Below are 10,324 nucleotides of genomic sequence, written 5' to 3'. Positions count from 1 at the left end.
AGAAACAGGCATGTGTGAAAACCTCACATTTTTGTTAACATGCAACCGAGAGCTGCAGCACACGGAGAAGGGTCTGTTCTCCTTTGGAGGAAGTCTTGACCACAAACACTTTCAACAAAGTGTTTTTTCCAGTGCGGTTTGGTAACATGTTTTTTTTCTCACTGACATCTTTGGTCAGGAGAACATTGAATCAAAGTGACTTTCGTATGAGAGCTTTCAAATAACTAAAATAATCTCTCCCTAATGTGTTTTGTTCAACTGCAAAAAATAATTTACCAGCTGTTTGGCACACAGTGAAGAAGGTGCAATCACCATTAATAAATGTCAGATGAAAATTCAAGCCTGATAAAGACATGCAAAACATGACCTCAAACTGGATTTGTAGGAGAATAAACGGCCAAGACTTGATTTAAAGTGTTTCATTCAGCCACATATCAAAATATTAGACAATGGGTTGTACATGTAAGGATGTTACCTATAAGATGCAGACTGTCTAAAGTTATATCTGTACTTAATTTAGCCAAAAATAACTACAAAGATGCTATATGATGTATGGTTTCAGCTGATAATTAACAGTTATAATATAATTTCCCTCGGCATAAATAAAGTACTGTATATACTGTATATTTAGCATCTAACAATCTAGAAGCTGAATGAATGTGAGCTATTTTTACATTGAAACTGCTTTAAGCTTTTCTGGCCAAACTTGATCTTCATTCACCATCCATGTCCAGTGATGCTGATGGCTGCATGGCCCAGACGTGAAAACGCTGATCTGCTCCAGCAGAAAAGGTCTGAGTGTTGTCAGGGTTCAAAGCCAAGTGCAGGACTCGCTGAGAATGACCTGAAAAAAATAAGACAACTGAACTTTCACTTAAATGTAAAAACCTTTTTCCATATAAAAAAGTAAGATATAAACTTTTTTAAATTGCTATAAGGGAGTAATAAAGTTGTAAGATCTTGGAGAAAGAAGAAAGAAAGAAACACACCTTTACTGTGCCTCTTGGGGAAAATTATCTTTTCACTCTTACTGATGAACAAGTATTTTTACAGTACAGTATTTGTTAGTACAGGCCCCTGAAACAACAACAAACACCAGGGGCCTGTAAGCATGCAGTTAATGTACACGGTGTGGGAGGCAGAGTGATACCCAGAGTGGGCAGCGACTTCTGGGTGCACCCCGAGATGAGCAGCTAGTAGGGGGGACGATGCCTTGCTTAAGGGCACCTTGGCAGTGTTCCAGAGGTGAGCTGACACCTGCCACTGTCAGCTCACAGTCCGAGGAATGGCTGGTCAGGAGCAAGAATCAAACCGCCAATCTCAGATCATGAGACGCCTGTTCTACCGACTGAGCTTCTGCCGCCCCAAAGATTTAGTATTGAGCTGGGATAAACGGATCACTAGAATAATTTCTTTCAAAGTCGTAATTTGGATGATGTTACAACAAAATGATCGTCAACCACAAACACAAGTACCAGTTACACTGCTCGCACCTGATTGGATAATAAAGAATCCCAAATGATACCATCCTAGAAGATTTTTCGTCAACAGTCACTTCAATGTTTGAAGAATGAAATAGTTACAAATACATTTTATATAGTCTTCATGGGATTCATAACGCACTGATTTAAAAAAAAAAATTATATATATTTTTTAATATGTCTAAGTCGTAGTATTGCTGACATGAGTCAACATTAAATGACTATAACATATCTGTCATTTGAGCAGTATCAACACTGAGGCTGTCAAACTGGATTTAAAGATGAGTTACTGATATTCCTCAGCATGTATATTGCGTTTTTGAGCACTGGAGTCCATGAATATTTCGCTCACATCTCTGACCTGTGAGCTGGTGGGTCGGGGTGAGGGAGGGAGAGTCCCAGGTCCAGCAGGACACGTGGTGCTGAGGGACACCATGACCTGTTGCCAGATATCTCTTCTTCTCAGCCCATCGTAAACAGCATATCTGCAAATCAAGTCATTAGTTATAGTCTAGTTTTTACTTAGTTAAAATAATACTGTAACAGTTTCAGTCTTCAGCACCTGTGAATATGTCTTCACTGACGACACACAAGTCCCTGAATTTGTGTCCCAGATCCTCAGCTCTCCGTCTGTCCATCCCCCTCCAGTAGCAATCATCTTTCCCTGCCATGGACACCATCCCATTGCCTAGCAACAAAAGCACACACACAATAGACTGCAGATTGTTTGAGTGTTTGAACAAATCCAGTGAATGGCAGCAGGACTTTTGAGCCCTTGAGCTATATATATATATATATATATATATGACTGCAGTTTTGTTAATCTAAAAACCTCCAACTGTATGAAGACATCCTAATCAGGGACATCATCAGGCTGTGTGGCTGTACTGGTCAGTGTAGTCAGCTTTATGTTCCCATGATGACCTTATGACCTTCATCTAACGTTTCCATCTCTTTACAACCCAAATGTGAAACGCGACGACAACAAAGAGAAAATCTCCCCATGTCAACATGCTCAAACGACGAAACACCAGCATGTCAATATTTATATTGTCAACACAGCATATTAGCAGGAAGCTTACTTAAACTTGTGGAGCTGGAAAAAAAACCTTAAATGTCAAAATGAATGTGTCCTTGTTAATTCACCAAACTTTATTATAAACATAAAAAAATATTAGCTCTGTTATCTTTTATCAATGAGGCATATTGACCTTGACAGCACTGAGCTGTTTCATGGTAGTAACTGGCTGGTGTGACCTGGTGAGCCCTGCGACATCACTATTCCATATACAGAGGAGGCCCCCTTCTGAGCCGATGGCCAGCTGGTCACCTCCTGGTGACCACTGGAGGCTGCAGATCTTGTCTTCCAGGACAGCTGCTCCTATCAGAGGTGTAGAAGCCCGTGGGTCAAGATGATGGATTTGTCCAAGAAGAGAGCCACTGTAGGGTTGTGCAAACTGTCATTACCAGTGAGTCACATACATTTCATATGCATATACACATGCTGCATGTATGTTGTTAAAGCAGTCTTCATTTAGATGTGGTTGAAAACCAAGTGGTGTTTCGTGTCATTGCTTCTAACACCTACTTGCTGAGTAACTGCTGTTTCCAGGAAAGACCTCTAACCACAGACAAATGTGAGGGGAGGTGACTCATTCTCTGCTGGTGTTCAACATCCCATAACTACAAAGTTAGAGAAAGAGACATAGAGACCACAAACAGTCAGACTGATGATGAGTGTCACATTTTGCTTCTCCTCACATAGGTTCCCATTCAATGAATTGAATTTCCACTACTTGAAACTCCCAGGTGTTTTTACCTGTGTCTCTCCCCTCCTAGTGCCAACGCAGAGAGCTTTGCCATCTTTGCTCCAGCAAAGACATGAGATGGCCTCACAGTCTGATGGTCGTCCTGGTTGTTTACTCAGGTCCAAATGTCCCGCCAGAACACCGGTTTCTGAATTCCAAAAGCAAACAGAGGAGCCCAGTGCTAAGGCAATCATACCATTACAACTGCAGTCAAGAAGATCGGTGTCTGAAGGGGAAGAGGCGGAAAAGAGAAAAGGCTATTGACTGACAGGTGAAGTACTGGAAAATAGGGCCTTGTGTATAAAAGCACAAAGGAGTGACTAAAGCTGAGCATTCTGCGTCACTGAACTCATACTAATAGTACAGAATATTTTATGGGTGATTCAAGATTCTCTTAACATACTGAATCAGCATCAAAACTACATCCATCCCAGTTTTCTTTCATGGTAATTAAACAGGATTTGTCTCTTAGCTTACAGTAATCATTTACGAGTGACGTCACTGCCAACTTCATCACCGACTGTCCTTGCAGACTCACAGAAGCTTTGTCCAGAACAGTAAACGGCGTAAGATTATGTCTTCTGTAATTACAATCTGCAATGCAAACAATTTTCATTAACCCACAGATGCATAAAGCACTGCATACAAGAGCCATGCATATGCAAAAGAGAAAGGCTAAAAAAAACTCAGGTTTTGTATTGTAATGACAAGGAAACTAGAGCCCAGTGTATTGTGGAAATATGAACTGGCTGCAGAGACTCTGACAATGTTTTTTTTTTTTTATTTCATTTATATGCCGTTACCATGACCTGGATGAATGAGAAATACACAGACATTTACATGCATTATTACTTTTTATTTCATCTATCTCCATAAGGTTTTTAAAATACTGCGCCATCTTACTCATCTGAGCAAACACACATATCAAAAGAATAGACCTCCCACCATCTTCCGGCAGTTTTATTTTACTTACAACACCTCTGTCATTTCTCTCTTGTATATGTGTATGACATCATGCAGCAGCTATATGTGATTTAGAATATCAGTCATTTTTTGTGTGTCTGTGTGACTGTTACCAGACTGTTGAAAATTTGCATGTTCTTGAGCTGCAGCTCTCCATACCCATCCCTGCAAATGTATTTACATTTAAACCATTATCCATTTACATGAGGCTTATATTAACATGTCAACAACAAAGCAAAAATATCAAGTCAGTGTTAGTAACAACTACATAGTTTCTCTGACATAGAACATCGTCTAGTTGAAAATTAGACAATGGCATATAGAAAAACAAATGCAGAAAACCTGTTTCCCTTCTCACTACACAAACAGTTTTTTTTCTCCTCATTTGTATAATCAGGACACAAGGTTCCTTCAAAAAATAAGAGAAACACAACAACAGAAACAGATAACCAACCCTAACTATATTTGATTGAAACAAACCTCTTCAGAAGTCTTCTGTCTGGTGGTATTGGATGTGCCTGGTGGTTTGAAAGCCATACTGTAGGACACACCTTTCACCAACACTGTCTCTGATTGAGACAAAATAATATAATAGAGAGAATAAACTTGACTTTCATCACAGAACAGTGCTGCAATGAAACTGTTGTCCACACCGAGAGACAGTTGGATACAATGCAATAAATTTTCAGTTATCCTGAGGAAGTGGACTACAGTACCTCAGGATAACACGCAAAGGTCATGTCAGTCCCTGATGAGGATAATGACAACTTTTACAAATGCAAATGACTTATATACTAATTTGTGATTGTAATAACATACATTTGTTGTGCTTATGTTTTAGGTGGTGGTTCTGTCAAAAATAAAAACACCTTGAATATTCATTTACTTGTCTGTTTTCAGATGACAAAGTAAATAAGCAAATATACACACTAGAGCATTTTTAAATCCCCTAAGTGTATGTTCATCTATGTATATTGTTGATGTTGTTGTTACTCACCTTGAATATTTACTTGTGGGACTCTCCGGACTGGTTGACGGCGTCTTGGTGGAGAATCCAGCTCCAGCCTCTGGCAAACGGGATCAAACTCAAAACTGGGCTCACACTGCCGCCCAGTGGCCAGCGGTGTGCTTGCAGTAGGACCACCACCGCGGCTCCCCTCGAAGATCCTCCTACTGAACAGCTTGTACGACAAGTGACCGGTGACGTCATGTTGTACCTGCTTGAACAAACAAGCAAATGAACGAACAAATATCGTGAAAGAAGAAAGAAATAATTTAGCTAGTTGATATTTTTTAATCTATACAGATTTTTTTGTACATGATTTTTAAAGTGTGACTCAGGGATGGTCACATTTTCCAAATTATGACTTACAAATCATTAACTAATTTATTTTTTATGTGCATTCATACACTGAAAACCTTTACAAGTAATTGTGCCTTTTAATTTTTTTGCTACGTTTGATGTCATTATTTATTTTATAGTTTTTTGAACGTTTATTTAAAATAATAACTACTTTCAAGCTGAGTGTGATGTTTAGTTATTTTCTCCACATCGCATATCAAATGAATGAATAAATCCGCCTGGGGCCAGTGGAATACCGTACCAAATACCACCTGTGGATGACTGTAGTTTTATTCTGAAGGAATCCTTGAACTTCTTCCGGCGAAGAGATTCAATCCACCTCACTGGCCGATCTAGTTCTTGGTAAATTTTGTTAACTCCACTCTACCAAAATTTACCCAGTAGGCGCTCACAATGGTGTCTTAAATGAATGGGAGTGAAGGGAAACAAACTAAATATATTTATTTTTGATTATATTATCACCTATTTTCTGACAAAAAAAAAATTGAAGGTGATATTAACCATGAAAGCCTGAGAATTCTGCTGATTGATTTGAGGCCCGACACCCCTCCCAAAAGAGTCTGGGGGCTTACAGAGGTTTGCTTATTTTTTATATATATTTATTTGTTTATTTATTTTCTGAAATCGAATAAATAGCTATTGTAATACCAGGATGACCTTATTTTTATCTTTCCGACACCGACTATTAATACCATCAAGCATAGCGCCACCAAGCGGCTGGAGTGCTCCTGATACTTCAAATTAAATGAGTCACATTTGAAACAGTAACATAAATAAATAAATAAATAATATAATATATTTTGTCTTTTGTACCAGACATGTGTCCCCATTAATGATTATTTTGGAACCCCATCTTCATCGATCCTTGTTCCCTAAGTCCCTACACACACCCGGAAGTTGTGTGAGGGAATATTTCTGCTGTCTTTCGCTCCACACTTTTTGGCAGGACCGGACCGGAGGAGGCTCGTTTTTTTTGTTTTTTTTTTACCCCCTTCAAGATGGAGGCTCTGGGGGGCTACCCTGCTAAGTCCTCCAACCCCAAAGCGAAGAAACTGACGGTGCTGTTGAGCATGGCGGTCGGTGTGGGCTGTCTGTTCCTCCTGCAGACGCAGCTGCTGAAGCCCAGAAGACCCGCAGACTTCTACTCGTTCGAGGTCAAAGACGCGAAGGGGAGGACGGTCTCTCTGGAGAAGTACCGAGGAAAAGTAAGTCCACATCATCACCACATTCAAATTGGGCCGCTAATCCGGACAGATTAAGTTCATCCCTGGGTAAAACTGGGTTGAATTTAATGCATGAGGCGTGTTTTGGGTGTTCTTCTGGGTCGGACCGGACCTCTGCTCTCTGCTCTCCAGGCGTCTCTGGTTGTAAACGTGGCGAGTCGCAGCCAGCAGACGGAGGCGAACTACCGGGCTCTGCAGGAGCTGCACCGGGAGCTGGGCACCTCGCACTTCAACGTGCTGGCCTTCCCTTGCGCTCAGTTCGGGGACACGGAGACTGGGACCAGCCGGGACATCGAGGCTTTCGCCAAGTCCACCTATGGGGTCACCTTCCCTTTTTTCAGCAGGATCAAAATAATGGGTTCAGAGGCCGAGCCCGCCTTCAGGTTCCTCACAGGTCAGCAGGAGCATGTCCCCCACTCTCTGCTGTCCACGTGTGACACGACAGGGTCACCCAGATTAGTGTCTGAATGTCTTCAACATTCAAATGATGACTCGACTAAGTCTCGTTTACGCACTTTATTTAAGTAGAACAATTTAAACATTCTACATGACACGAGTGGATGTTAAACCTGATGTAGAGACTATTGTGCGTCATCTAGACTAGAAGACAGAAATGAAGAAAATCACCTAAAAATCAGTAATAATGGATAAGAAAGTGTGGTTGGATATGTAAAAAGCATAAAATTATTTAGCAGTATGTGACAATCAGACCGAATAGGTGGAATCTTAGTCAACAATAATAAATATCAATTTATTTCTGTCTACTCTAAGGGCATGAGCGGCACACAGTGTGTGTGTCTGTGTGTCTGTGTGTGTGTGTGTGTGTGTGTGTGTGTGTGTGTGTGTGTGTGTGCTTACCATTACATGTATGTGTGGTTACTTTCATTACATAGTCTGCTGCTGTGAGGCACAGATTTGATTTTGCTTGTTATAAACCAATCAGATATATGTGATATATCAACCTGTAGTTAAGGACTATAATAAGTGTCTGTCAGACAAATGCAGTATATTAAGTTGAATAAAATAACAGTACTGTAATTAAATGAAGCACTAGTACGTTGAATTTGAAGCTACTGCATTACTTTAGTTAATATACTTTGTTACACTTAGTATTAATAAACTTATCGTTGAAATTCACAAAAAAAAATTGGATATATTTCAGAGCTTTTGGCTAAATTTGACTGATAATATATGTTTCAGATTCTGTGCAGAAAATCCCAAAGTGGAACTTCTGGAAGTTTCTGGTGAATCCAGAAGGGAAAGTTGTCCGTTTCTGGAGAACGGATGAGCCCACTGAAAACATTCGACAGGAGGTCACAGCGTTGGTGAGGGAAATCATTGTGAAGAAGCGGGTGGAGCTATGATGGAGCTTTTACATTGATGCTGGACCCATCTTTGTGTGATGTCGGTGTTTCCTGTGCCTTGAAAGAAAGGAGTAAACCCACTCTGAACTGTCACAGCGAGTGGTCATGTGATGTCTCGCTGCAGTCACACACAGGGATGAAAAGATCCACAGGTTTTAACCACAAACAGGGACTGAATTCAATTTCGGCTAATCAGAATGTGTGTGCATTTGTGGGAGATTGTGTTTGTCTGTAAGAGAACTGTCCTGTGATCAATAATAACAATGAACATTCCTGATCATGACCACTGCTGCAGTTGAAGGATTGTTTGATCATTGAAGTCTCTGATTTATTTTACTGTAAGGTTCTGTATGACTTAGTTTGTGCTGTGCTCCTCCACGTTTGCATTAAGATCTATTTCTAAAGCTGAAGCATATTATTTCCACTCCATTCATCAAAGAATAAATGCATCAGAATTTTTTGTTGAGGTCTTTCATGTTAAAGCCAGATAATTCTTTCAGCCATTGAATCAAATGAATGTACCTGTAATTACTGATCGTTTATCCTGCAGCTGCATTTGCTCTTTATTTAAAGCCATGAAATGATGGTGAAATATCATTAGTATGTTATTCTGTTTGATCATAATTGTTTTAGGGGGTTTTTTTTTTGTCCAGAATATTCACATACCCAATTCATAAACATTATTACATAGCTGTGCTTTTGGATACCGTGAATTTAAGACTGATTGTTCTTTGGTGTGGTCTGTGGGAAGGTCAGTTAGAGACGACTCAAAAGGTTTCTCTATAACCCCATACGCAAAAACATTCACTAATCTATAGGCGCCCCAAAGTAACGGAGTAGACATTATATACTAATGCATTTGTTACACAATTGTTTTTCAGGTTTCATGGAGAAATGTCATCTTCAGATGACTCATGTTTTTATTGCTCATCCCTTTTTTAATTGCGAGAAGAACCTATTAGCTAGAGACGTCCTCTGGGGCTGCTGGTGTTGATTTAAATGGAGAGTTGGAGGGCAGCAGCAGGTAAGCTGGCACTCACAATCAACCAGCATACTAGGCACTGCCTACCAGCCATCCACGATGACATCCGGCCATGTTCAGATTGTTCCATTTTAACTCCTTGTGAAAGCAGAAGCTCGAATGTGACCTTTTTGCAGGTTGGAGTGGCTGAATTTACAGCCACAAAGAAAGTAAGAAATAAATGTAGTTGATTGTAACTGTTAAGGGAGCAGCGCAGTGTGAGCTGGCAACAGAGAAGTCAGCTAACACTACACTGCCACCAAACCAGTCACCGCTCACTTTGCCTGTATGCAAAACACCTTGGTTTGACTGTTGAAACGAAAACCGAGCTGTCATAGAGGAAACGTGGATTTTTTCTAAATGTACTGTTTCCCCTTCCACCTTTATTTGACATTACTATTTTGTTCCACGTAGGTGAAGCACCGTGGAATACATGGTAGGATGTCAGGTTTCCTAAGAGTTCTGAGGTCAGCTGATGGCAGCAGCGAGGAGTGTATCTGACAGCTGTCAATCAGATCCCACAGCCTGCAGCAGTACACTGCCACACTGTCACCACCCGGTCACTAACTGGACCATAATCCACAAATAAAACCATTTCTATCTTCATTTTTAAGAAAGACAGAGTCATGTCTTTCCTAAAAACAACTGTTCTGGGTACTAGTTCTGGTGTTGATGAAAACATTTAGAATTTCATGCTAACCTACAAAAAAGATCAGAATCTCTTTTTCAAAGGATTATATAGAAATCCGTAGTAATTTATGACAATAATGGTTTGTAGTAAAAAGGTTTTATCTCATAAACACTAAAGAGTAAAACATTTTGTGAAACATTGAGCCATGTGTTTGGAGTTTGGTTGCCTGGTAGCAGCAGTAGCAGGTTATCCGTGATATTCAGGAAATAAGCTCTTTCTATGATAATTAGATGTTACAAATTAGGCCTACTCACCCAGTTTGAATCTCCATTTTTCAGGCGCATCTCACTTTTCACAGCAGGACTAAATGAGGATTTCCTTTCCTCTCCGCCCGCCCGAGGACACCCTCCAGCCCAGCGCACCTGCCGTCTGTCTCCCTGGACTCGGTCCTGTCTTAAATAGTCTCCCCG

At 40.4% G+C, this 10,324-nt stretch overlaps 2 protein-coding genes across 2 annotated transcripts; one reads left to right on the top strand and one right to left on the bottom strand.

The window, feature by feature from the left end:
* Window positions 1–557: 557 nt before the first annotated feature.
* Window positions 558–6,435, bottom strand: LOC137592544 (cell division cycle protein 20 homolog B-like). The gene is made up of 11 exons (XM_068310808.1): window positions 6,429–6,435; window positions 5,250–5,531; window positions 4,733–4,821; window positions 4,366–4,417; window positions 3,767–3,883; window positions 3,301–3,515; window positions 3,070–3,164; window positions 2,693–2,921; window positions 2,044–2,169; window positions 1,843–1,966; window positions 558–844 (listed from the first exon to the last, which is right to left on the bottom strand). Exons 1-11 carry the CDS (start codon window positions 6,433–6,435, stop codon window positions 714–716), a joined length of 1,467 nt encoding a protein of 488 aa, XP_068166909.1. The 3' UTR covers window positions 558–713.
* Window positions 6,436–6,587: 152 nt separating this feature from the next.
* On the top strand, window positions 6,588–8,660 carry gpx8 (glutathione peroxidase 8 (putative)). The gene is made up of 3 exons (XM_068311141.1): window positions 6,588–6,820; window positions 6,971–7,232; window positions 8,039–8,660. Exons 1-3 carry the CDS (start codon window positions 6,614–6,616, stop codon window positions 8,200–8,202), a joined length of 633 nt encoding a protein of 210 aa, XP_068167242.1. The 5' UTR covers window positions 6,588–6,613; the 3' UTR covers window positions 8,203–8,660.
* Window positions 8,661–10,324: the final 1,664 nt, after the last annotated feature.

Source organism: Antennarius striatus, chromosome 3, assembly GCF_040054535.1.
Source record: "Antennarius striatus isolate MH-2024 chromosome 3, ASM4005453v1, whole genome shotgun sequence".
Taxonomy (NCBI): Eukaryota; Metazoa; Chordata; class Actinopteri; order Lophiiformes; family Antennariidae; genus Antennarius; species Antennarius striatus.
Note: the sequence above shows the minus strand (reverse complement) of the source record. Positions and strands in the feature narration are given on the sequence as shown.

Bases quoted from the DNA above. Each gene is read 5' to 3' on its own strand.
- LOC137592544 (XM_068310808.1), bottom strand. The intron at 3,884-4,365 runs GTAACAGTCACA...TTTGCATTGCAG, and splicing joins TGCAAATTTTCAACAGTCTG to ATTGTAATTACAGAAGACAT. The intron at 3,165-3,300 runs GTAAAAACACCT...CTAACTTTGTAG, and splicing joins CTAGGAGGGGAGAGACACAG to TTATGGGATGTTGAACACCA.
- gpx8 (XM_068311141.1), top strand. From the start codon at position 6,614: ATGGAGGCTCTGGGGGGCTACCCTGCTAAGTCCTCCAACCCCAAAGCG. The intron at 6,821-6,970 runs GTAAGTCCACAT...TCTGCTCTCCAG, and splicing joins TGGAGAAGTACCGAGGAAAA to GCGTCTCTGGTTGTAAACGT. The intron at 7,233-8,038 runs GTCAGCAGGAGC...TATATGTTTCAG, and splicing joins CGCCTTCAGGTTCCTCACAG to ATTCTGTGCAGAAAATCCCA.